General features: G+C 44.6%; 1 protein-coding gene across 4 annotated transcripts in view; it reads left to right on the top strand.

Annotated features, from left to right (window-relative positions):
• The window catches only part of LOC118364061 (DENN domain-containing protein 4B-like), a 44,555-nt gene that overhangs the window by 5,843 nt on the left and 11,294 nt on the right, over positions 1-27,418 (top strand). For 3 of the 4 annotated variants that reach the window (XM_052489659.1, XM_052489656.1, XM_052489658.1), the window contains exons 2-13: positions 15,969-16,286; positions 16,783-17,035; positions 17,153-17,222; positions 17,431-17,600; positions 24,465-24,706; positions 24,852-24,918; positions 25,622-25,680; positions 25,864-26,008; positions 26,134-26,309; positions 26,434-26,534; positions 26,817-27,032; positions 27,207-27,352. In XM_052489659.1, the coding sequence (XP_052345619.1) occupies positions 15,988-16,286; positions 16,783-17,035; positions 17,153-17,222; positions 17,431-17,600; positions 24,465-24,706; positions 24,852-24,918; positions 25,622-25,680; positions 25,864-26,008; positions 26,134-26,309; positions 26,434-26,534; positions 26,817-27,032; positions 27,207-27,352 (1,944 nt within the window). In that variant the 5' untranslated portion in view covers positions 15,969-15,987. The remainder of the gene's footprint in view (positions 1-15,968; positions 16,287-16,782; positions 17,036-17,152; positions 17,223-17,430; positions 17,601-24,464; positions 24,707-24,851; positions 24,919-25,621; positions 25,681-25,863; positions 26,009-26,133; positions 26,310-26,433; positions 26,535-26,816; positions 27,033-27,206; positions 27,353-27,418) is intronic. The other variant, XM_052489657.1, reaches the window with a different exon arrangement.

A 27,418-nucleotide genomic window follows, 5' to 3' on the forward strand; every position in this document is an offset into this window, starting at 1 on the left:
AACCAGGGTTTGTCTTGAGACATGTCCAGTTGGCTCATACAGGGAGGGTCTCAGTATGATGTCATCGTACCAGCCAGCAGTTATATACCATTTAATCTCAATAGTGAAATTTGGCCTCATTCCTCACCAACTTTATCAAACCACTGACCTTTGCTTTATGACCCAGTGTCGCACAGATTCTCCCTCGCCCTCCATTTGGAAAATCTGACCATAATTCTATCCTCCTGATTTCTGCTTACAAGCTCAAATTAAAGCAGGAAGTACCAGTTACTCACTCAACCCGGAAGTGGTCCGATGTCGCGGATGCTACGCTACAGGACTGTTTTGCTAGCACAGATTGGAATATCTTCTGGGATGCATCCAATAGCATGGAGTATACCACCTCAGTCACCGGCTTCATCAATAAGTGCCTCGATGACGGCGTCCATACAGTGACCATACCTATATTTCCCAACCAGAATCCATGGATTACAGGCAACATCCACACCGAGCTAAAGGCTAGAGCTGCCACTTTCAATGAGCAGGACAATAATCCGGATGCTTGTAAGAAATCCCGCTATGACCCCAGATGAACCATCAAACAGGTAAAGCATCAATACAGGACAAAGATTGAATCCTACTACACCGGCTCTGACGCTCATCGGATGTGACAGGGCTCGAAAACTATTACGGACTGCAAAGGGAAACCCAGCCGCGAGCTGCCCAGTGACGCAAGCCTACCAGATGAGCTAAATGCCTTTTATGCTTGCTTCGAGGCAAGCAACACTGAAGCATGCACGAGAGCACCAGATGTTCCAGACGACTGTGTGATCACACTCGCTGTAGCCGATGTGAGCAAGATCTTTAAACATGCCAACATTCACAAGGCCGCAGGGTCAGACGGATTACCAGGCAGTGTACTCTGAGCATGCACGGACCAACTGCCAACTGTCTTCACTGACATTTTCAACCTCCCCTGACCAAGTCTGTAATACCTACATGTTTCAAACAGACCACCATAGTCCCTGTGCCCAAGAAAGCAAAGGTAATCTCCCTAAATGATTGCCGCCCCGTAGCACTCGCGTCAGTAGCCATGAAGTGCTTTAAAAGGTTGGTCATGGCTCACATCAACACCATCATGCCGGAATCCCTGGACCCACTCGAATTTGCATAACGCCCCAACAGATCCACAGATGATGCCATCTCTATTGCACTCCACACTGCCCTTTCCCACCTTGACAAAAGGAACACCTATGTGAGAATGCTGTTCATTGATTACAGCCCAGCGTTCAACACCATAGTGCCCTCAAAGCTCATCACTAAGCTAAGGACCCTGGGATTAAACACCTCCCTCTGGATCCTGAACTTCTTGACGGGCTGCCCACAGGTGGTAAGGGTAGGTTACATCACATCTGCCACGCTGATCCTCAACACTGGGGCCCCTCAGGGGTGCGTGCTTAGTCTCCTCCTGTACTCCCTGTTCACCCACGACTGCATGGCCAAGCATGATTCAAACACCAGCATTAAGTTTGCTGACGACAATAGTGGTAGGCCTGACAGCCTATATGGAGGAGGTCAGACACCTGGCAGTGTGGTAACAGGACAACAACCTCTCTCTCAATGTGAGCAAGACAAAGGAGCTGATCCTGGACTATAGGAATACGAGGGCCGAACACGCCCCCATTCACATCGACTGGAGTGGAGCGGGTAGAGAGCTTCAGGTTCCTTAGTATCCACATCACCAACAAACTATCATGGTCCAAACATACCAAGACGGTTGTGAAGAGGGCACACCAACACCTTTTCCCCCTCAGGAGACTGAAAAGATTTGGCATGGGTCCTCAGATCCTCAAAAGGTTTTACAGCTGCACCATCGAGAGCATCCTGACCGGTTGCATCACCTTCTAGTATGGCAACTGCTTGCCACACAGGACCTGTATACTAGACGTGTCAGAGGAAGGCCCAAATAATTGTCAGACTACAGTCATAGACCAAATCATAGACTGTTCTCTCTGCTACTGCATGGCAAGCGGTACCAGAGCGCCAAGTCTTGGACGAAAAGGCTCCTTAACAGCTCCTACCCCCAAGCCATAAGACTGCTGAAGAACTAATCAAATGGCCACCCAGACTGTCTACACTTTGTTTTTACACTGCTGCTACTCTGTTTATTAACTATTCATAGTCACTTTACAAATTACTTTGAGTAACCTGTAACCCCAGTCATTGACTCAGTACCCCATTTATATAGCCTCATTATTATGTACATTTCTTGTTACTTTTTGATTGTTTTTATTTATTTTTACTTTATTTTGTAAATATTTTAACCAACAATGTAGTTCAAGAAATAGAGTTAAGGGCTTGTAAGTACCATGCATGTGGTGCATTTCACCGTAATGTGACAAATACAATTTGGTTCAGAGGAAAGGCTAGAAAGTCCTTCCCAGATGTGTATGGCCCTCCCCCGTCATCATAAGAGAAGAGGAATGAGGTCTTACATTCATGGGTTGAAAGTACTTAGGCAGCTGGCAATCTGAGGAAGTGGCACGTCATCCAACTAGTGAATATCGGATTAGGAAGTGGGTGTAGTGTTGGGAGAATATGATGTGAATAGATTTGTGGGATGATGCAGGTTGGGTCTACTTTTCCTGGTGGAGCCCAGGTGCACTGTGATCACTGATAATGCAGATGGAAAGCAAACAGACTTTGATATTCCTCACTCCACAATGAAGTCAGGTTGGGAGGCCATTGAAACTCATGTAACCCCTCTGTCAGCCTAAATCTGTGTATCGTTGTCAGCCTCTCTAAACGGGTTACTCCTAAAAGCAAACCTGATGCTGTTGTAGAAACAGGCTTAGTAACAGTCAGCCAGTCTGTCACCTGTCCAAGAATCTGTCCTTTGTACTGCTGTAACAGCCGCATTATACACTGTGCTATAGGGCCTGGTTCACAATGCTTAGCCTCGTATTGCTACTGTTTGGTTGTCTGCACTCACATACACTATGATTCGTTTTGAGAACAGCTCTATAGCCTAGAGCCCCATTGGTAAATGGCCAGTGTCAAGATTATGTATTCATCTGTGATGGATGTCTCCTCTTTTCACTTGCATCCTGTATCTTTTCCTCACTAGCTATGGCTAACGCAGTGTAAATTACTGTTCTCAAAACAGCATCACTTAAGCCTCATACCGTGTGTAATATGTAGGCCTACTGTATGCTGCATTATGCAACACAGAGGAGAAATTATGTAAAGTTTTAGTAGAGAAATGCATGAATATCAGTTATAGCCACATTTTATGGTCCACCTCGTTCAACGTCAAGGAATATATTTTTCCACTGCAATGTAATGATCATCCCACTTGTGCTGGCTAAATCAAACCTGGCAACTGCTCAAAATAAACCTCTCTCTCTACACTTCCTTTCTCTCCTCTCCTTTTTCTGTCTATCATTCTCTCTGCCTCTTCCCTGTCATCTATCCCTTCAATCCTGTCTTCCTCTGTTGCTTTTACTTTCTCAGCCCAAGCTGACTTTGCAACCTTCAGTGTGTCACCTACACACACACACAGACACACACACACTTTGTCTATCCCCCCTGTCGTACACACACAAATCCAGTTCCCTTGCTACAGTCTGTAGTTCATCCCTCCTTCCTCTACCTTTCTTTCTCTTTCCGAACTCCATCTCTGCCAGATAAAGGCGAAGTCTGTCCCTCTGTCCTCTATCCACTAAACTAGCATAAACACTTTAGCCACATTACCATAGGGGTTAGGCCAAAGCCCAGTGCTCCACAACAAGGAATATATGGGCATTCGATCTTGGTAGAACAATCACAGTAATTGGCAATATCAGACACCAAAATCTCTAACATTGTCTAGTACCCTACCAACTGTTAAATGTGGATGGATACATCTTGGTTCTTGCATTAAAAAAATAAATAATTACGGACACTTTTATTTTCATGGATAGTATCCAAGTTCGAGATAATGAGATCGTTGCTTGGTGTGCATCATATTGTACACTTAAGCCAGCATTGACTGAAGAGCCTTTCATGATGCTCTCAGCCTCGCCCAGAAGGCAGTCTTGGATATTTATATTATCTTAATCTCCTTCAAGTGTCTGTCATTATTTTTTTTCTTCTCATTTCAACAGTTAGGTCTCGTGTCTTTTCCCATGTTGTCTGCCAGTTTGGCAATAGGCTAATCCTTTACATTTTGACAGTTTTCCAGAAATCCTGGGAAGCTGCTGTATGTTGAAGTGCAAGTCAGTTATCACATCAATACCTGGAGACGTTTTAATTTGAATTCTAATACTTCAGCAGCAACAGAGAGAGAAGAGTGCTGCTGAAGCCGTTTGAAGCGAGAGGCTTCAGAGAGGGGCAGAACCGACTCTCTGAGCAGGCTTTAAATAGAAGCGTCATTTGAAATAACCATTTCTCAGGAGTGCTGACAGTAAGAGACAGTGCCAGCCACGTGGCTCAATGGACGCTGCCGGAGTGGAATTAACAGCGCTGGTAGCATGAACCCTGGTGTTAGGGCCACCGAGGCCTAGGAATCTGTTTGGCTCTCTGACTTTGGGTGAACCAACCAGAACTGTTATTAGAATCTTCTGTGGTCTTGAGAGTGGTGTGTCTTCCTTGCCCTGAGGTATTACCAGGGTGAATTCAGACACCCTGGACAATGTTGCGTTGTGACGTGGTCAGGGAACCATGCAGCCTGAGAGGCTCTCTGTGTTGGTTTTGTTCTCGACCCCTTTTAGTTTGTTATGGCCTAGGAAAGCGAGTAGGGGGAGAGTGACTAACAGAGGAAAACCTTTTGTTTGATTTGAGACTAAGTAAGCCGAGTCGTGTTGGTTTTTGGAGTAAGTGAAATGACTAACCTTTCCCACTGTGGTTGCCTGTATCAAGTTTCCTGAATTTAATTGTGGCTGGCATTTAGATTGATCAAAGCATTATCAAGGATCAACTCTGGAAGTTATCCACATCGAAGACACTCTTGCTCCCAGATCATTTTAGTTCTGCCAGTCTGTGTTGCAACATCAGCGAGACAATGTTTAAGAACTACTTTGAAAATCCCAGAGTCAAATATTGAACAACACATGGTGCGTGCTGTTTACTATTGACTTGCTGAGTACAGGGTGATGAATTAAGAATTAAACACAGTATCCACATGAAGCGTATTAGGTAGGCTTAGGCCTAATCAGTATCAACCTTATACCTGTACCTCAGGTATACCATGGCTCAGTTAGAATGTCTCAGCCAGGACATGTTTAGGTTGGATTGTTGACCTAGTTTGTCTACTATCCCCAGCCCGCTATTTATGAATCCCCTCCCCCTTGCCGAGTCATGACTCATGTGTCATCTAGAGAGGTGTCATTAAGTGTTTCTCAAACCCTGGACTGGCACTGGCCCATGAGATGTCACTCGTACATCCGATGATCTAACACCAATTTTAGTCTACCCTCTAGTGCTAGTTTTAGTTAAGTACCACTGACTCCAAGAAGGAGGAGCATAGCTTGTCGAATCCTGATAACTGCCAAAAACACTGGTGTAGGTCATGCCTTCTCTTTGGTGGTCTAATGGGCCAAGATCACCTTCATAACAACATGCTGACTGGACAGAGAAGGATTTGTCCCCCCACCACCCTACAATATTTAATCATCATACCCTTCAAGTTAACTTCACACTGGAAGGGTCCCCAATCGTGTTGTTCCACTATCGCTCTTCTAGGTTTACACTTTTTTTCTCCAAGGAGCTCTGTTAAGTCAGAGTTGTGGTCTTTGGTAAACAGTGTGTGATAATGGCTTTTTCACACTGTCAACACTTTGGATAATGCTATTTATTGTGGTGAGCTTGTGAAATGACCATTGTGGTAAAGTACTCCCCTCTGGGCCTCACTCTGTTCACGGTGTGTGTGTAGGCTATGCACGCGTGTGTGTGAATGTATGTCCCCTCTTAACGTCATCACGTGCTTGCGTGCACACAAAAGGGGCATTGTGGGGCGGCCGGGCCTCCATTTTAGAATGGTATTGTGGCGATGCCGCTGAGTTGGCGTGGGCATGGCTGTACCAGCTACCAGGCATCTCTCCCTGTCGCTGACTTCCAGCATCATCTCGCTGGGAAGAGCGACCCTGAATACCTCCTCTGTCACTAGCTGTGGCTCTGGTTGAAGGCCAGCTATGGGCAGCAGCATTCTGACAAGAGCAAAGGCATTGCCTCTGGACAGCATTCATCGCTAACAACTTTATCTTAAGCATTGTTTTGACAGGCAAATCAATCCAATTTATTTATGAAGCCCTTCTTACATCAGCTGATGTCACAAAGTGCTGTACAGAAACCCAGCCTAAAACCCCAAACAGCAAGCAATGCAGGTGTAGAAGCACGGTGGCTAAGAAAAACTCACCAAATCAGCTGGCAAGCGTATTTTGAGGAAGAATGTATGGCATTAAGTTGCAAGATACAAGTGTTCATAACATCTGTTAGCACTGTACATTCTGCTGTATTTCAAATACATTTTGTGAGTGCTGTGGTGAGTATTGGAAATTATCTGGAAGTTTTTTTTAAAGATCTCCACACTTTTGTGCTGTCAAAATGTTCCCCTAGGTATTACGTAACACAAAGTAAAAATCTGTTCCTTCGAGGGTGTTATTGACAAAGCTATGTAGAAATGTTGACGTGTGAAATGATACGTGTAGCACCTCTTCACACACATCATTTCACACATTCTCAAACATGTCAGGAGTTTGAGAACCTGCTGTATAGGAAGAGTGAGTGTCAGTCTGCCAGTTCAGGGGCAGGATTTCTAGCTGCCAAGCCTGAACAGAGCTCTCCTTGTCCGTTTGGGGTGTCCTTATCAGGAGCTCACACCTGTAGAGATGTTGGGGTGTGGGTTGAGTGTTGTCACTGCACAGGCTCAGAAATAACTATTCTCAATCAGTTGGAGGCAAAGCTACACTGTAATTCACATACACAGTGAGCTATAACTAACTGCTTTATTTGACTGATATGGGGATTTAACCTACGTAAGGTAGAGTAAATTTCTCCTTTCCTAGAAAATGTTCATTGAAATGACTCATTCCTCAGTAGCTTGCATTAGAGGTTTATAATCGTTTGGAAATATATATTCAGGCCTTCCAGCCCGGCTGGTGCTCGATAATAGCAGGTGAATTAAAAGAAGAACCAAACTCATGACCTGTTTTAAATATCTTGTGGCTCTTTTTATTTCCTGCTTGTTTGAAACTACTTTTCTGGGGAGGTTGAGGTATGATGTGAGTGGCTGGAAGGCTTTCAGTTGCAGTTTTGTTTCTGAGCATTAGCTAGCCTATTTTGACCAATTGTTTAAGCCACTGTTTCTCAATGATTTCTTGGTGAACTCTCAGGTTGCACACAAGACTTTGTTTTTGTATGTTTATGTATTCAAATCAAATGTATTTATATAGCCCTTTGTACATCAGCTGATATCTCAAAGTGCTGTACAGAAGTCCAGTCTAAAACCCCAAACAGCAAGCAATGCAGGTGTAGAAGCACGGTGGCTAGGAAAACTCCCTAGAAAGGCCGAAACCTGGAGAGGAACCAGGCTATCAGGTGTGGCCAGTCCTCTTCTGGCTGTGCCGGGTGGAGATTATAACAGAACATGGCCAAGATGTTCAAGTATTGTATCACCTCACTGAATAATAATATAAGTCAATTATTATAATATCTGGAAAAGCAGCCAGAGGGAGAGGCTGGCTGATATGTTCAAGATGGCGAAGTGGGTAGCGACCCGAATTCATGTGCTCAACTTGTTTTAATCTTATGTCATCTGTGTACGCCTGTGGATGTTTTTCAAGAGTTATGACTCAAAGTCTGACATTAGTTCAACCAAGCAGGGATGCACAACTCTAGTCCTTGACGGCCGCACTTGTTATCAGTCAGGGAGGAAAGAACTAGCAGAATGACAGACCGAACCCCTGCCCTAAAACAACCCATCTTCTTCAGTAGTAGGCCATGGTCTAATACTTCACATTGATGTCAGCTTGTATGATCATGGTGGTGGTCCACTGCTTCAAGGCTGAAGTGTACTGTCAGACATGTCATAAATCTGGGGAATAAGACCTTTACTTCTCTCTTGTTGCTTGTCTAAATATGGCGTATTCTATATCTATGATGCACTGGGTTTCATACGAATGGGACTTCAAAGGCCTCTTGTCAGGATGTGGGCGCTCTAGTTCCAGAGCTCGCTCTCTCTCTTGCTCAAACCACTGACAGTTTTAATGAATTCATTTTTTAGTTATATTGACAAACATATTGAAATAACTTGCAGTCGCAGGGATTGTGACTAATATTAAGACATGTTGGACATTGGGGCAATCCAGTACTCAAAAGGGGTTTTCCAGTGTGTGTGTGTACATTCGCAAGCGTGTGTGTGTGAGAGATAGAAAGTGAACGTTACCATGCACGTAGGGTATTATGAAAAAGGGAACCAGCAATTATTAGCCTACATCAGCAATTTCTGAAAAACCCTGAGGTTCAGTGTCCTTGACAAGCTCCCAGCAGGGCAACACCCTTTTATTATAGTACCATTGTAGGCCTTAGGGCCTAACAGATCCGTTATACTGGTGTGTCTGTTTTGCATCAAATACTGCACTGAAACATTTATTTTCATAAGACATTAATAATACTCAAAAGCTCAAACTTTTGGGACAGTTACACATTTGTTTTATTGTTTTGGCTCTGTACTCCAGCACATGTGATTTGAAATGATACAATGACTATGTAGTTAAAGTGCAGACTGTCCGCTTTATATTTGAGGGTATTTTAATACATATCGGGTGAACTGTTTATGAATTGGATGACATTTTGATCCTACCATTATTACAGATAATCCTGGATGAATCGTGAATAATGATGAGTGAGAAAGTTAGAGATGCACACATATCATACCCCGAAGACGTGCTAACCTCTCAACATTACAATAACGGGAGGTCAGCATTATGGGGGGGGTATTATATATGTTAGTCTAACTTGCTCACTCATCGTTGTTCACAATTCATTAAGGATTATCTGTAGTCATGCTAGAATCCTCATATAATGCACATATAAGTGAATTTGTCCCAAAACTTTTGGTCCCCTAAAATGGGGGAACTATGTACAAAAACAGTTCTAAACGGTTCACCGATATGGATGAAAATACCCGCAAATTAAAGCTGACAGTCTGCACTTTAACCTCAAAGTTATTGTATTTGTTGTATAATTTAAAATCCAAAGTGCTGAAGTACAGAGCCAAAACAACAAAAAATTGTCATTTTGGAGCTCACTGTATATTATTACCTCCTGTAGCCTGTCATAATTTCCCCCTGGACAAGTGTCACCGTGCTCCAGTGTCACAAGGAAGCTACTGATGAACTCTTGAAATATAACAGGAAACAGGCTGCCAGTGGCCACTTCCTGTTTGCCAGTCAACCTTTGGAGCCCAACCTCCATCGATTTCCTCTACTCTCACTTTTTCAAGGCCCTTTTAGTAATTCTCTCACACTCTACATTTACATTTACATTTAAGTCATTTAGCAGACGCTCTTATCCAGAGCGACTTACAAATTGGTGCATTCACCTTATGACATCCAGTGGAACAGCCACTCTAGGCATGCATATGTACTCTTACACGTTAGATGTGCTAAATACTAGTGATTAGAGGTCGACCGATTAATCGGAATGGATTAATTAGGGCCAATTTCAAGTTTTCATAACAATCGGTAATCTGCATTTCTGGACACCGATTATGGCCGATTACATTGCACTCCACGAGGAGACTCCGTGGCAGGCTGACCACCTGTTATACGAGTGCAGCAAGGAGCCGAGGTAAGGTGCTAGTTAGCATTAAACTTATCTTTTCTAAAAAACAATCTTAACATAATCACTAGTTAACTACACATGGTTGATGATTTTACTAGTTTATCTAGCTTGTCCTGCTTTGCATATAATCAATGCGGTGCCTGTTCATTTATCATTGAATCACAAACTACTTCGCCAAACGGGTGATTTAACAAGCGCATTCGCGAAAAAAGCACTGTCGTTGCACCAATGTGTACCTAACCATAAACATCAATGCCTTTCTTAAAATCAATACACAAATATATATTTTTAAACCTGCATATTTAGTTAATATTGCCTGCTAACATGAATTTATTTTAACTAGGGAAATTGTGTCGCTACTCTTGCGTTCCGTGCAAGCAGAGTCAGGGTATATGCAACAGTTTGGGCCGCCTGGCTCGTTGCGAAGTGTGTGAAGACCATTTATTCCTAACGATGACCGTAATTAATTTGCCAGACTTGTACATAATTATGACATAACATTGAAGGTTGTGCAATGTAACAGCAATATTTAGACTTAGGGATGCCACCTGTTAGATAAAATACAGAATGGTTCCGTATTTTTGTTTCCGAAATGATGACGTTTTCAAAATGATAGTTTCCGGATTTTACCATATTAATTAATACGACCTAAGGATCGTATTTTTGTGTTATTATAATTAAGTCTGTGATTTGATAGAGCAGTCTGACTGAGCGGTGGTAGGCAGCAGTAGGCTCGTAAGCATTCATTCAAACAGCACTTTCCTGCATTTGCCAGAAGCTCTTCTCTGTGCTTCAAGCATTGCACTGTTTATGACTTGAAGCCTATCAACTCCCGAGAATAGGCTGGCAATACTAAAGTACCTATTAGAACGTCCAATAGTCAAAGGTATATGAGATACAAATGGTATAGAGAGCAATAGTCCTAATAATAACTACAACCTAAAACTTCTTACCTAGGAATATTGAAGACTCATGTTAAAAGGAACCACCAGCTTTCATATGTTCTGAGCAAGGTACTTAAACATTAGCTTTTTTACATGGCACATATTGCACTTTTACTTTCTTCTCCAACACTTTGGTTTTGCATTGTTTAAATCAAATTGAACATGTTTAATACTTTTTTTAGACGAAATAGATTTTATTGATGTATTATATTAAGTTAAAATAAGTGTTCATTCAGTATTGTTGTAATTGTCATTATTACAAATATATATATATACAGTGGGGCAAAAAAGTATTTAGTCAGCCACCAATTGTGCAAGTTCTCCCAAAGATGAGGCCTGTAATTTTTATCATAGGTACACTTCAACTATGACAGACAAAATCAGAAAAAAATTAATCCAGAAAATCACGTAGGATTTTTAATGAATTTCTTTGCAAATTATGGTGGAAAATAAGTATTTGGTCACCTACAAACAAGCAAGATTTCTGGCTCTCACAGACCTGTAACTTCTTCTTTAAGAGGCTCCCCTGTCCTCCACTCGTTACCTGTATTAATGGCACCTGTTTGAACTTGTTATCAGTATAAAATACACCTGTCCACAACCTCAAACAGTCACACTCCAAACTCCACTATGACCAAGACCAAAGCGCTGTCAAAGGACACCAGAAACAAAATTGTAGACCTGCACCAGGCTGGGAAGACTGAATCTGAAATAGGTAAGCAGCTTGGTTTGAAGAAATCAGCTATGGGAGCAATTATTAGGAAATGGAAGACATACAAGACCACTGATAATCTCCCTCGATCTGAGGCTCCACGCAAGATCTCACCCCGTGGGGTCAAAATGATCACAAGAACGGCGAGCAAAAATCCCAGAACCACACCCCCCGTGTGGTTCTGGGATTTTTGCTCGCCGTGAATGACCTGCAGAGAGCTGGGACCAAAGTAACAAAGCCTACCATCAGTAACCATCAGTAACACACTACGCCGCCAGGGGACTCAAAGGGGACTCAAATCCTGCAGTGCCAGACTTGTCCCCCTGCTTAAGCCAGTACATGTCCAGGCCCGTCTGAATCAAGTCAAATGTATTTATATAGCCCTTCGTACATCAGCTGATATTTCAAAGTGCTATACAGAAACCCAGCCCAAAACAGCAAGCAATGCAGTTGTTGAAGCACGGTGGCTAGGAAAAACTCCCTCGAAAGGCCAAAACCTAGGAAGAAACCTAGAGAGGAACCAGGCTATGTGGGGTGGCCAGTCCTCTTCTGGCTGTGCCGGGTGGAGATTATAACAGAACATGGCCAAGTTGTTCAAATGTTGACCAGCATGGTCAAATAATAATAATCACAGGCAGAACAGTTGAAACTGGAGCAGCAGCACGGCCAGGTGGACTGGGGACAGCAAGGAGTCATCATGTCAGGTAGTCCTCAGGCATGGTCCTAGGGCTCAGGTCCTCCGAGAGAGAGAAAGAGAGAATTAGAGAGAGCATACTTAAATTCACACAGGACACCAGATAGGACAGAAGTTCTCCAGATATAACAAACTGACCCTAGCCCCCCGACACAAACTACTGCAGCATAAATACTGGAGCCTGAGACAGGAGGGTTCAGGAGACACTGTTGCCCTGTCCGATGACACCCCCGGACAGGGCCAAACAGGAAGGATATAACCCCACCCACTTTGCCAAAGCACAGCCCCCACACCGCTAGAGGGATATCTTCAACCACCAATTTACCTTCCTGAGACAAGGCCGAGTATAGCCCACAAAGATCTCTGCCGCGGCACAACCCAAGGGGGGGCGCCAACCCAGACAGGAAGATCACATCAGTGACTCAACCCACTCAAGTGACGCACCCCTCCTAAGGACGGTATGAAAGAGCCCTAGTAAGCCAGTGACTCAGCCACTGTAATAGGGTTAGAGGCAGAGAATCCCTGAAGTTTGCTGGAGAGCATTTGGATGATCCAGAAGAAGATTGGGTCAGATGAAACCAAAATAGAACTTTTTGGTAAAAACTCAACTCGTCGTGTTTGGAGAACAAAGAATGCTGAGTTGCATCCAAAGAACACCATACCTACTGTGAACATTGGGGGTGGAAAAATCATGCTTTGGGGCTGTTTTTCTGCAAAGGGACCAGGACGACTGATCCGTGTAAAGGAAAGAATGAATGGGGCCATGTATCGTGAGATTTTGAGTGAAAACCTCCTTCCATCAGCAAGGGCATTGAAGATTAAATGTGGCTGGGTCTTTCAGCATGACAATGATCCCAAACACACCGCCCGGGCAACGAATGAGTGGCTTCGTAAAATGAAGCATTTGAAAGTCCTGGAGTGGCCTAGCCAGTCTCCAGATCTCAGCCCCATAGAAAATCTTTGTAGGGAGTTGAAGGTCCATGTTGCCCAGCAACAGCCCCATCACTGCTCTAGAGGAGATCTGCATGGAGGAATGGGCCAAAATACCAGCAACAGTATGTGAAAACCTTGTGAAGACTTACAGAAAACGTTTGACCTCTGTCATTGCCAACAAAGGGTATATAACAAAGTATTGAGATAAACTTTTGTTATTGACCAAATACTCATTTTCCACCATAATTTGCAAATAAATGAATTAATTAATTTTTTCTTCTCATTTTGTCTGTCATAGTTGAAGTGTACCCATGATGAAAATTACAGGCCTCTCATCTTTTTAAGTGGGAGAACTTGCACAATTGGTGGCTGACCAATTACTTTTTTGCCCCACTGTATGTATGTGTGTATATATATATTTATTACAAATAAATAAATAAAAAGTGTCTGATTTAATCGGTTTCGGAATTTTTTGTCCTCCATTAATCGGTATTGGCGTAGAAAAATCATAATCGGTCGACCTCTACTAGTGATGCACCAATATGAAATTTTTGGCCGATTACCAATATCCAATATTTTTCTTACATAAAAATTTTTTTTGCAGCCTTTTAAGCATTCTAGTACAGTTAAATAGTTAACACACACACATGGATGCAGCGGTTTAAGGCACTGCATCTCAGTGCAAGAGGCGTCACTACAGTCCCTGGGTCGAATCTAGGCTGTATATACACAATTTGGCCGGGGTAGGCTGTCATTGTAAATAATACTTTGTTCTTAACTGACTTGCCTAGTTAAATAAAGGTTACACACACACACTGACCAAAAAGTTAATTTGTTGGCATGTACGTATGTCCCCATTACCAGTAAAACATAATTGAAACCTATTTATTTCACTTACTTGCTGTGCTATTTCGTTGTTTAGTCGCTTCATTCTCAACCAGGATTTCTATGGAACTCGTTTGGGTCTTTGCGTGTAAAAAAATATACGATTTAATGTGTTAAATAGGTTTGTTGACCAATGCAGATGACTTTAATATGACTTAATATGACTGCACGTCACATAATAATTTAACGTACATTTTTTACGTAGTTGTGACATATGAAATGATAGTGTAATAACGATTCATCGATACATATGCTGGTAAAGTTGTCTCGCTCACCTACAGTGCTCACCTACCTTTATTTTACTAGGCAAGTCAGTTAAGAACAAATTCTTATTTTCAATGACGGCCTAGAAACAGTGGGTTAACTGCCTGTTCAGGGGCAGAACGACAGATTTGTACCTTGTCAGCTCGGGGATTTGAACTTGCAAGCTAGTAACCTTTTGGTTACTAGTCCAACGCTCTAACCACTAGGCTACCCTGCCGTTTCATTAGGAATAGTTAGGTGTCATCATCTAAAATAACCCTAATTTATAAGACAGTTCTTATTTGATTAATGGTGGTCGGACAATGGTGGACTTTGCGGGCGAGCCTTCAAAATAAAATTATGGCATAATTCTACTATGTATTCATTTGTATAACTGTCAATGACATACTTTTATTTTGAAGGCAAACTGCAAATTCCAGTTGTGCCTAAATCCTTACTATGGCTAGCTTCACAACACATAAACCGGTCTGGTCGAGCCTCACTAGCCAGATAACGTTATAAGCAGCCAGCTCGCATTATCTTTGGGCAACAGGGTTAAGTAGCTGGCTAGCTATTTATTTTAATGAACTGAAGTTAAATTCCAATTGGCTAACAACAAGTGGCAACCTAGCTAATACTTACTCACAAGGATTCCTAAATCATTGCTAAGAATAATGAAAATGACTTCAGTTTCCTACACTGTCCTGTCTTCCTAGCAGTGATTTATCGACTCACCCACTCTGTGAGGAAGGCCAATCCATCCTGTATAAATGCTCTCAAGACAGTAATGCTCCATCTGAAATGATTGGAGAAGGAATCCACATTATTTGTTTCTAATGATTCGCTGAGTCGCTTTTAGTTTTTTTTATTAGCTTTTAAATAGATTTGACGTATTTGTTGGCGTTTGGTTTACCTTACTAGCAATGTTGGCTAGCTAGCTTTGAATGCCGCAACACTACAGAAGTAAATAGGACTGCATTAGCAGAGATGGCTTGCAGTAGTGAAGATTGTCCACTACTCTGACAGTCACAAAATGTATGGTGAGCCAGTGGCAGGATTGGCATCTACAAAGGGTTAGGGTAGGGATAGATAGACTTATCTACGAAGTCCAAAGCACAGAGAGGAAGTTGGGAATGGAGAGGCGCGCTCTGTGCTGCTGAGGCTACGGACCTCGGCTGACCATCCGAAGTGCAAGCCTGATCCCATCCACGACTTATTTAACTTTCTTGATTTGCCAACTGTATCACATGTATTGTTTTGTTTTCCTGTTGTATTTCCTGATGCATATGAAATCCAACTTTTAGTTGCCATGTATACTGAAATAAACAAACTCAACTAATGGGTGGGGAGAGGATGAGTGGTAATTGGTTGGATCTCCCATCTCAGCAGAATTTAGCAGCTTATTGTTGACTCTCAGACTACCTCTCAGATGGGTCATATCTGTATGAAATGCGAATGACTCAATTCCTTTGAGTCAAAAATAAATATTTGTGTGGGACTGTGCGGCATCCATGTGCAGTGATATTGTTATCACTCTCCTGGTTGTTTATCTATTGTCAATGATGAGAACCAAATATTGTCAGTCTGAGTAATAAGGTTTTGTTTCTATAAGACTGTCGGAAGGAAGAACTCCATTCATCATCAACTGCTCAGCCAGATGTATGTTTACATAAGCAAGATCGCACAATCTCAATTTGGTTCCCCCTCCGTCTACTTCTCGCTCTCTTTTTCTCCCCCTCTCCCTCCCTCTCCACAGCAGTTGGCAGACAGGAGGCATGACGGAGGAGAAATGCCCCCAGCTAGTGGACTACTTTGTGGTGGCAGGGCTGGCTCCGGGGGGCTCGGCCCCACTGGACGAAGAGGGCCAGCAGAGAGGGGGCCGGGTGGTGGAGCCGGTCATAGACCTGGCGGTGATCGCCCGGGGCTTGGGGGAGGAGGTGCCTGAGGGCTTCACCTGCATCGAGAAGACCCAGGGGGGCCACCCGGCCGAGCTGAGCACCGGACTCATCAACAACCCCCACATGTTCCTGTGTTACCGCCGTGGGCATGACAAGCCACCCATCCTCGACCTCGGGTGAGACATTCGAGCAGTGATGAAAATAAATTATCATTCTATTCTAATGTGTGCTGGAGTCAGACATTAGCCACAGCATCAATTTAAAGCTATGCATGGTGCTTGGAGTTCACATACTGTAGCTAATGCGTAACAATGCTTTGAGCTTGCATTATGCAATTATCGACATACTGCATACTGTAACCATGTACGTGTGACCACGAAGGTTTTATTGTATGCTATTGCTATGTAGCCCTGTACCGCCATAATCATTAAATTAAGCATGTCTGGCCAAGCCATACATGACTGCAAAATGTAATTGTATACATACCCATAGATTCTTTAATGGAAAGAGCTATGCACGTCACATGATACATTAATTCTGGACAAAGTGTGGGATGTCTTCTAAACATGAAAAGAAAAGGTTTCCTTGAATGAGTGATAGAAATTGGTTTCTGTTAACTGTATAACTAGTGACATTGACTGACTCATTGTCCTGACTCTGCCCGGTCCCCAGGGTGCTGTACGAGGGCAAAGAGGTGGTGAAGCAGGGCTGGTATGTGATCGAGACTACCCCCTACAGCCGCTCAGCCAGCCTGAGCTCCGGGGGGCCCGCCACCCACCGCACCTTCCTGACTTACCGCCGGGCCCCAGAGTCCCAGGCCCTCCACACTCTGGGGGTCACAGACATCTCCCTCCTGCTGCCCAGTAAGGGGGAGGTGGCCCCCCACACCTTCTGCCGGGTGGAGAAGAACCTCAACACTGGCATAGTGGGTTTGAAGCGCTCAGTTTTTCTACTGTTTTTTAAATGTATTTTTTAACTTCATTCTTCATCTTTCTCTCTCTATCCCTCTCTCTCACTGTGCTTTGTTGTTTTGGCTCCACAGTGGGGTCCAGCGTTATACCTGTGCTACAAGAGAGCTGTAGCCAAAGCCAATGCCTTAGTCTATGAAGCAGGTGAGTGTAGACTGTTCCATTATGACGGTATCACAGCACTCATTCTGCTGCGTCGCGATATGTGACGTTTTAAACAGAGGCCTATTGACCTACTTCTCACAATTAAATACATTTAGAAGCAGAAAGATCTATCAAAAATTAAAGTCTCTCTGTAGTCACTAATCAAAATGGTACTTTTATTAACCGTCTGTCTCTGTGTGTTTCCCAGGTCTGATCAGTCGGTATCCTGAAGCGGACGTGGAGTCGTTCCCCCTGCCAGAGTCTGTGCCTATGTTCTGTCTGCCCATGGGTGTGACGGTGGAGAGCTGGCCCCTTAACACCAAGTACCAGCTCCCTGTCTTCTCTACCTTCGTCCTCACTAGCGCCTGTGGCGACAAGGTGGGTCCGCCTACCTGCCTTCTTCTCACACACACTCTCCAACACTCTTAACACTGCGCAGTGGCTTAGCTATTGAGTCCATTGGGTTATGTGTTAAACTGTATAGGAATTTTGATAATATCAGGTGAATGTATAATCTATTGTAGCTCGTTGCAAGTCACCGGTTCAGTCAATTTCAACAAATGACAATAACTTAAGATGTCATTATTTGTCAGACATTGAAATACTTCACTCCATCCATGATGCCTGCATTAACAGTGACAATCATAATGGTAATAGTAAAGTTTCCTAATTCATATTAAATCCAGACAACAAGCAAAAATAATTCTAATAAAAGCCCAGTTTATTCCAAAATATCAATCATATCATCCTAGTAGGATGTGCCCAGGATGAACCTGACCCCTTTCTTCAACTGTTTCCAGAACCTCCTCAGACCTATTTCAAGCCAAATCACCCCTGTACTCTTTCCCTGCACCATCATCTCCATCACCAGCCTCTTCCCCTTTCCTTTCTCTGTTCCCTATCCTTCCTTTTCTGCTCTTTCCTCTCAGCCTTGCTCTCAAGCCGTGTTTTCTTATCCCCTGCCGTGTCCTGTCACCTGGGGGACCCGTCCATTCTTTTTCTGAGATAGATAACAAGTATTGTTTAACTGCAATAACAACAGAATACTAGTATAGCTACTAATTCTTGTTTAGTTGTACTACTGTTACTACTGGATTCGTTCTAAAATGGTTACGTTGAAGAGATGATAGTTTACTAAACAGAAGGATAGTATAGTAGAAACAACATTATAGTGCTGAAAGAAACTCAGCAAAAAAAGAAACGTCCTCTCACTGTCAACTGTATTTACTTTCAGAAAACTTAACATGTAAATATTTGTATGAACATAAGATTCAAAAATTGAGACATGAACTGAACAAGTTCCACAGACATGTGACTAACAGAAATGGAATAATGTGTCCCTGAACAAAGGTCAGTATCTGGTGTGGCCACCAGCTGCATTAAGTACTGCAGTGCATCTCCTCCTCATGGACTGCACCAGATTTGCCCGTTCTTGCTGTGAGATGTTACCCCACTCTTCCACCTAGGCACCTGCAAGGGAATGGCCCTAGCCCTCACCCTCCGATCCAACAGGTCCCAGACGTGCTCAATGGGATTGAGATCCGGGCTCTTCACTGGCCATGGCAGAACACTGACATTCCTGTCTTGCAGGAAATCACACACAAGAATGAGCAGTATGGCTGGTGGCGTTGTCATGCTGGAGGGTCATGTCAGAATGAGCCTGCAGGAAGGGTACCACTTGAGTGAGGAGGATGTCTTCCCTGTAACTCACAGCGTTGAGATTGCCTGCAATGACAACAAGCTCAGTCCAATGACGGACCCTCCACCTCCAAATCGATCCCACTCCAGAGTACAGGCCTCCGTGTAGCGCTCATTCCTTCAACGATAAATACGAATCCGACCATCACCCCTGGTGAGACAAAACCGCGACTCGTCAGTGAAGAGCACTTTTTGCCAGTCCTGTTTGGGCCAGTGACGGTGGGTTTGTGCCCATAGGCGACGTTGTTCCCGGTGATGTCTGGTGAGGACCTGCTTTACAACAGGCCTTCAAGCCATCAGTACAACCTCTCTCAGCCTATTGCGGACAGTCTGAGCACTGATGAAGGGTTTGTGCGTTCCTGGTGTAACTCTGGAAGTTGTTGTTGCCATCCTGTACTTGTCCCGCAGGTGTGATGTTCGGCTGTATCGATCCTGTGCAGGTGTTGTTACACGTGGTCTGCCATTGCGAGGTCGATCGGCTGTCCGTCTTGTCTCCCTGTAGCGCTGTCTTAGGCATCTCACAGTATGGACATTGCAATTTATTGCCCTGGCCACATCTGCAGTCCTCATGCCTCCTTGCAGCATACGCAGATGAGCAGGGACCCTGGGCGTCTTTCTTTGGTGTTTTTCAGAGTCAGTAGAAAGGCCTCTTTAGTGTCCTAAGTTTTCATAACTGTGACCTTAATTGCCTACCGTCTGTAAGCGTCTTAACGACCGTTCCACAGGTGCATGTTCATTAATTGTTTAAGGTTCATTGAACAAGCATGGGAAACAGTGTTTAAACCCTTTACAATGAAGTTCTGTGAAGTTATTTGGATTTTTATTAATTATTTTTGAAGACAGGGTCCTGAAAAAGGGACATTTATTTTTTTGCTGAGTTTAGTCACTGAAGCTCACCTTTGATTGACCACCCTTTGTTTTTCCGTCTTTCTCTGGACAAATCCTGGACTCGCCAAGCCATGTCCTCTAGCAATCCCTCCATCTTGGCTAGGTATCTACCCTCTACTTCCAGTTTTCTGTCTCCATAGGATCTCCCTCTTTCTGATCTCTCTCCTCTTGTCCTCTAACCACTCCCCCTCTCTCTTGAACATTCTGTCACATTTCTGTTCAAAAAGGCTTAGGTCCTGTTTTTTCCTCATGTGATCTCCCACTGCCTTCTGAGGGTACTCTACTGTTTGGGAGTCAGTGCAGGTTTCACTGTTTGGGAATCAGTGGGCGTCAGTGCAGGTTTCACTGTTTGGGAGTCAGTGGGCGTCAGTGCAGGTTCCACTGTTTGGGAGTCAGTAGGCGTCAGTGCAGGTTCCACTGTTTGGGAGTCAGTGGGCGTCAGTGCAGGTTCCACTGTTTGGGAGTCAGTAGGCGTCAGTGCAGGTTCCACTGTTTGGGAGTCTGTGGGCGTCAGTGCAGGTTCCACTGTTTGGGAGTCAGTGGGCGTCAGTGCAGGTTCCACTGTTTGGGAGTCAGTAGGCGTCAGTGCAGGTTCCACTGTTTGGGAGTCAGTAGGCGTCAGTGCAGGTTCCCTTGTTTGGGAGTCAGTAGGCGTCAGTGCAGGTTCCACTGTCTGGGAGTCAGTAGGCGTCAGTGCAGGTTCCACTGTTTGGGAGTCGGGGCGTCAGTGCAGGTTCCACTGTTTGGGAGTCAGTAGGCGTCAGTGCAGGTTCCACTGTTTGGGAGTCAGTAGGCGTCAGTGCAGGTTCCACTGTTTGAGAGTCAGTAGGCATCAGTGCAGGTTCCACTGTTTGGGAGTCGGTAGGCGTCAGTGCAGGTTCCACTGTTTGGGAGTCGGTAGGCGTCAGTGCAGGTTCCACTGTTTGGGAGTCGGTAGGCGTCAGTGCAGGTTCCACTGTTTGGGAGTCGGTAGGCGTCAGTGCAGGTTCCACTGTTTGGGAGTCGGTAGGCGTCAGTGCAGGTTCCACTGTTTGGGAGTCGGTAGGCGTCAGTGCAGGTTCCACTGTTTGGGAGTCGGTAGGCGTCAGTGCAGGTTCCACTGTTTGGGAGTCAGTAGGCGTCAGTGCAGGTTCCACTGTTTGGGAGTCAGTAGGCGTCAGTGCAGGTTCCACTGTTTGGGAGTCAGTGGGCGTTTGGGAGTCAGTAGGCAGTGCAGGTTCCACTGTTTGGGAGTCAGTAGGCGTCAGTGCAGGTTCCACTGTTTGGGGCGTCAGTCAGGTTCCAGGCGTCAGTGCAGGTTCCACTGTTTGGGAGTCAGTAGGCGTCAGTGCAGGTTCCACTGTTTGGGAGTCAGTAGGCGTCAGTGCAGGTTCCACTGTTTGAGAGTCAGTAGGCATCAGTGCAGGTTCCACTGTTTGGGAGTCAGTAGGCGTCAGTGCAGGTTCCACTGTTTGGGAGTCGGTGCAGGTTCGTTTGGGAGTTAGTGTAGGTTCCACTGTTTGAGTCGGTCGGTGCAGGTTCCACTGTTTGGGAGTCGGTAGGTGTCAGTGCAGGTTCCACTGTTTGGGAGTCGGTTCCACTGTTTGGGAGGCGTCAGTGCAGGTTCCACTGTTTGGGAGTCGGTAGGCGTCAGTGCAGGTTCCACTGTTTGGGAGTCGGTAGGCATCAGTGCAGGTTCCACTGTTTGGGAGTTAGTGGGCGTCAGTGCAGGTTCCACTGTTTGGGAGTCGGTAGGCGTCAGTGCAGGTTCCACTGTTTGGGAGTCGGTAGGTGTCAGTGCAGGTTCCCTTGTCTGGGAGTCGGTAGGCGTCAGTGCAGGTTCCACTGTTTGGGAGTCGGTAGGCGTCAGTGCAGGTTCCACTGTTTGGGAGTCGGTAGGCGTCAGTGCAGGTTCCACTGTTTGGGAGTCAGTAGGCGTCAGTGCAGGTTCCACTGTTTGGGAGTCAGTAGGCGTCAGTGCAGGTTCCACTGTTTGGGAGTCAGTAGGCGTCAGTGCAGGTTCCACTGTTTGGGAGTCAGTGGGCGTCAGTGCAGGTTCCACTGTTTGGGAGTCGGTAGGCGTCAGTGCAGGTTCCACTGTTTGGGAGTCGGTAGGCGTCAGTGCAGGTTCCACTGTTTGGGAGTCAGTAGGCGTCAGTGCAGGTTCCACTGTTTGGGAGTCAGTAGGCGTCAGTGCAGGTTCCACTGTTTGGGAGTCAGTAGGCGTCAGTGCAGGTTTCACTGTTTGGGAGTCTGTGCCATCTCTCTCCTTTGTATGGATCTGTTAAGACAAAATTAAACTACTATAAGCCTATTTGGAAATTTAACCGAGACCGCTTTTTGCCTTAACATGAAACGGAGCAGAAAAGCGAATCAGAAAATGTCCGTGTTTACCGAAGTTGGGCAGTGGTGTCTGGTCCTGGAATGACCTTTCTGATGGCAGACAGTTTTCTTGCCGTCCTGAAAAAAGAAAAGGTTTCCATATAATCATGCAAACAAGACCATTACATTGATCAAGAATGGTTAGCATATGGCAATAGGCTGTAGTGTTTTGGCAATATTTGATTTTAATTGTTTTTTAAATTCATAGTTATTGGCCTTCTTGGGCGGATAGACGCACTGCGTTAGCGATTCATTACATTCCCCTCTGCCTTCTGTGGGTGTTCCACTGTTTGGGTCACAGAGTCAGTGCAAATGGAACAACACTTAGCCTATATGGAGAGTATAGCCAAGACCACTCTCACATTTGCCTTCACTTGAAACAGATCTGAAAAAATGGAAATGCCAGTGCCATAATGAATGTATGGGCTGGTTTACCGAAGATGGGCAGTGATGTCTGGTCCTGGATCTGCCTCTTTCATGGCAGACAGTTCTCTCGTCTTCCTGAAAAAAGAAAAGGTTTCAATTATTATTATGACAAGAACATGACATGGATCAAGAATTATTTGCATATGGCATCAGATAAAGAAATCTAAGATTAGGCTATCGTGTTAAAACAACATTTTCATATGATTTTTTAAAAAACGTACAGATCTTCCCCTTCTTCGAGGGACACACTCACTACGTCCATGATTCATTATGTCCTTTTCTGCCTTCTGAGGGTGTTTCACTGTTTGGGTCACAGAGTCAGTGCCTTCTCTCCTTTGTATGGACAAAATTAAACAACTCTCAGCCAAGACCACTCTCAAATTTGCTTTCATTTGAAACAGAACTGAAAAAGTGTATTACAGAACGTCTGTGTTACTAATAAGTACAGTCTTATGTATTGGCTGGTTTACCAATGTAGGGCAGTGGCATCTAGCCCTGGATCGACCTCTCGCACGGCTGACAATTTTCTCTCCATCAGAAACTGCAGTTCTTTGGGACATGGACACACTTAGTTCTCGATTCATTGCTTTGTTGAACAGAGGGTCCAATAAATGTGAAAAATCAGCTTGAAAAACTCTACAGAAATAGCAAGGTTGTCTCTTCAAAGGATTTTTCACAAACTGACGATTTTGGAATATGATGTTCCGTTGATTTTGTTTGATATAGTAATCATCACTATGGTAACTCAGAACTCATCTGATTATGATTAGGGAATAGCATCATGAGTGATGACATCACAATTACAAGGTATATCTCACTGATCATCCCCAAAGCCAACACCTCATTTGGCTGCCTTTCCTTCCAGTTCTCTGCTGCCAGTGCCTGGAACAAATTGCAAAAATCGATGAAGTTGGAGACTTATTTCCCTCACCAACTTTAAACATCTGAGCAGCTAACCGATCACTGCAGCTGTACATAGTCCATCTGTAAATAGCCCACCCAATCTACCTACCTCATCCCCTTACTGTTTATTTACTTTTCTGCTCTTTTGCACACCAGTATCTCTACTTGCACATCATCATCTGCTAAATTCTAATTATTCGCTCCTATTGCCTATTTATTGCCTACCTCCTCATGCCTTTTGCACACACTGTATATAGACTTTCTTCTCTCCACTGTGTCATTGACCTGTTAGTGTTATTGGCTTGTTTATTGTTTACTCCATGTGTAACTCTGTGTTGTTGTCTGTGTCACACTGCTTTGCTTTATCTTGGCCAGGTCGCAGTTGCAAATGAGAATTTGTTCTCAACTAGCCTACCTGGTTAAATAAAGGTGAAATACATTTTTTTTAAATGACACCCCAGTGAGGAGTGTGTTGCTAATTCTATGGTTGCGACAACAAAAAAGAAATCTAGAACCAAATGGGCTGAAGTATTTCTAATTCTACAAAATGCCATGACCTACAGTGGCTGACGAGGTTCACAAATACACACTCACAAAGAAATGCATATCAAGTGTGATATATGAACATTGACAAGTTCTAATGTTGATAAATACCAACTATCTGTTGATTGAGTTGTGCGTAGTTATTTACCAATGCAGCTATTCAATATCATGCTTGCCTACTTAAATTACAAGTTTTAAATTGGCCCACTATATAGACTTTGTCTGCGACAGCAGCAAGAAGCCATAAAAACAACAACAAAAACATTGAGATGCAAATGACTCCAGTATGAACTCGCTCACAGTTTAATAAAAACAAATCTATCTAGCATTTGCTAAATGCTAACTGTTCACACATTTCAAAGCATCTAGCGTTAGCTGATTCCTTAGTTTTTAACATTCCCGTTTCTCCTCTTCCCGCCCCAGGTTTACGGTGCTGCCATCCAGTTCTATGAGGCGTTCCCACGGGAGTGCCTCTCGGAGCGGCAGAGCGTCCGTCTGGGCCTGGTGAGTGTGGTGGACCGGCGGCCTATCACCAACCGCACCCTGCAAGTGAAGAAGAGCGTGTGTGTTCTCTCCCACTGGCCCTTCTTCACCGTCTTCCAGAAGTTCCTCACCTTCGTCTACCGATACTCCATCTCCGGACCCCACGTGCTGCCCCTCGAGAAGTCAGTGGCCCTTCATGGCAAATATCAGCAATGTGTCTTTATGAACCTAAACTGGCTGATCTAGTGGCTAACAAACCTTGGCCTATTGGCTATTGATTCATGTTATGGTTGGTTGATTTATTAACAGGAACTCTGCTCTCTCCAGGCACATCTCCAGCTTCATGCACAACGTCCCGTTCCCTTCCCCTCAGCGGCCTCGCATCCTAGTGCAGGTAGGGACACCGGTCTTTAACTCAATTCACATTCTCTTATCTTTATTCCTTATTAACACATCAAAGCACTTGAAAGAATCAGAAAGGTGGAATGGAAAACCTTGCTAAGCATTGGTTTAGCTCTGGGCTATACAGAAGGCAGCATTAAAACTGCTAATTCAAGTAAGGCATGCCTGTGATTATTAGTTGAGTCAGGTGTTTTAGTGCTAGTTTAGAACAAAAGCTTTCTTGCTCTGTGTGTGTGTGTGTTACAAGCGGAAACTCAGCTTGAGTTCTATTTGAACTTGACACCAGTAGAATTGTGGTGTTTCTCACTAAAGATTTGACTTCCTGCCCCACAGGAAATGGGTGTTGAATTAATTGATGGTTTCACTGGTTAGTGGTTAGTGTGGAGATGGACAGGGTAAAAATAACACCCAATCAAAGCAATCTATAATTTACTGTGGATTTAAAATAATTTCACATCACTGAATGATCCTTCCGGCACTAGAAAGTAGAGACAGTTGTTTAAGTTGTTTGTAGTTTTCTCAAACTCAAATCGAGTCAAACTTGATTCCTTATGGCTTTTTTCAAATCAACATATATCAATTTGGTGAATGGTGGTCTATGAAATTGAAGCATGGCTGAACTTTCTTCCTTAGACCTGTAGATTATTGTCCACCATGTTGGTTTGTAAATGAAAAATGTGTGTGTGTCATTTCAGCTCTCCCCCTATGACAACCTTCTCCTCTGTCAGCCTGTCTCCTCCCCCTTACTGCTCAGGTCAGTACAGTAAATATGCGGTCGAGTCGCAATAAACTATGTGGTGGAATGAGTTATTTTGCGCTAGGAGCTATCACTCCAACAATGGCTTAGTTTCCCCTGAGGGATTTCTAGTATCATATTGAAGTGAATCCATGAAAACAATAATGAATTGATAAATAGGCTGTTCTTTTCTGTCTGTAGTGGTGCTAGCTTTGTGAAGCTGCTGCAGAACCTGGGTCCTGAGAACGCCTGTGTCCTGCTGCTGGCCGTGCTGACGGAGCACAAACTACTGCTACACTCCCTCCGCCCCGACGTCCTCACCTCCGTCAGCGAGGCCCTGGTGTCTGTGAGTTACACACACACGCCAAACCTACACCCACGTATGCAATCACACACACACCGCCACACACACAAAGACATATACGTACACACACACTCATTCCAATCAAAGAATGCACTCTATCCCTCCAGATGACGTTCCCTCTGCGTTGGCACTGCCCGTACATCCCCCTGTGCCCGCTGCGGCTGGCAGACGTACTGTGTGCCCCCATGCCCTTCATCGTGGGCGTCCACTCCAGCTACTTTGACCTCTATGACCCCCCTACTGACGTGGTGTGTGTTGACCTGGACACCAACACCATCTTTCAGTGAGTACACTGACCTTGAAGGACCTGGACCAGGATGCAACTGATGGAAGAGGAAGCATCAAAACCAAACATACGCACGTTTGAAAGGATGAAATCCATAGTTTTGTTTTCTCTTCTCCTGCAGAGCAGAGGACAAGAAGCCATTGTCATGGCGATCGCTACCAAGGAAGCATGGCAAGATGCTGGTGAATACCCTCACCAACTTGATGAAGACTCTGGAGAAAAGTGGGTGATGGCTGGAGACTCCATGCATGACATGCATTCTCTTCTCATCTCCCTTCTGTCAATCATTTACATCATCTAGTCTACTTATTCTGAAGCCCATCTAGGGACCGATGCTGGAATATGAGTACAAGCTGAAACATATTGGTGCAATACATCTGACTCTTGATAATTCAATGTGCCAATCCTTTATATCTTCATAATTTTATCTTTGTGCCTTTCTCCACCACTATCCCCATTTCCCTCACTTTTCCTCTCCCCCATCCCCACATTCCCCTCCATCAGTCTACACCACTGGCCAAGAGGAGGCCACCCTGGAGTTCCTGCTGACGGACTATGACCTGATCTACGGGCGTCAGAAGCAGCTGGAGCTGGAGATCCAGGAGGCCTTCCTGCGCTTCATGAGCTGCTTGCTGAGGGGCTACCGTGCCTACCTGCTGCCCATCACCCAGGCCCCTTCAGACAGGACTACCGACTGCAGCTCCCTCTTCAACCTGCAGGGTCAGTGGGGGGGTGACTGCCTGTGTGTGTGACTCATAACTCACAAAACAATTTACACAAGTGTACACAAATATAATTTAACTTTCTAGCTGAGTACGTGTGTGTGGGTGTTTTACCGCACCTACGAAGCTAGTGTTTTAATGTGTGAAGTTAACCACTCCCTGGCTCTTGCAGGCTTCCTGAAGTCACGTGAACGCACCCACCAGAAGTTCTACACCCAGCTGACCAGGACCCAGATGTTCACTCAGTTCATCGAGGAGTGCTCATTTGTCAGTGACCGCCACGCCTGTCTGGAGTTCTTCGACGAGTGTGTCCAGAAGGTCAATATCACATCTTTGTGTTTTACAGGATGTTTAGTGATGCACCATATCTTATGGAAGCCTTTA

This window comes from Oncorhynchus keta, chromosome 31 (genome assembly GCF_023373465.1).
Source record: "Oncorhynchus keta strain PuntledgeMale-10-30-2019 chromosome 31, Oket_V2, whole genome shotgun sequence".
Classification (NCBI taxonomy): domain Eukaryota; kingdom Metazoa; phylum Chordata; class Actinopteri; order Salmoniformes; family Salmonidae; genus Oncorhynchus; species Oncorhynchus keta.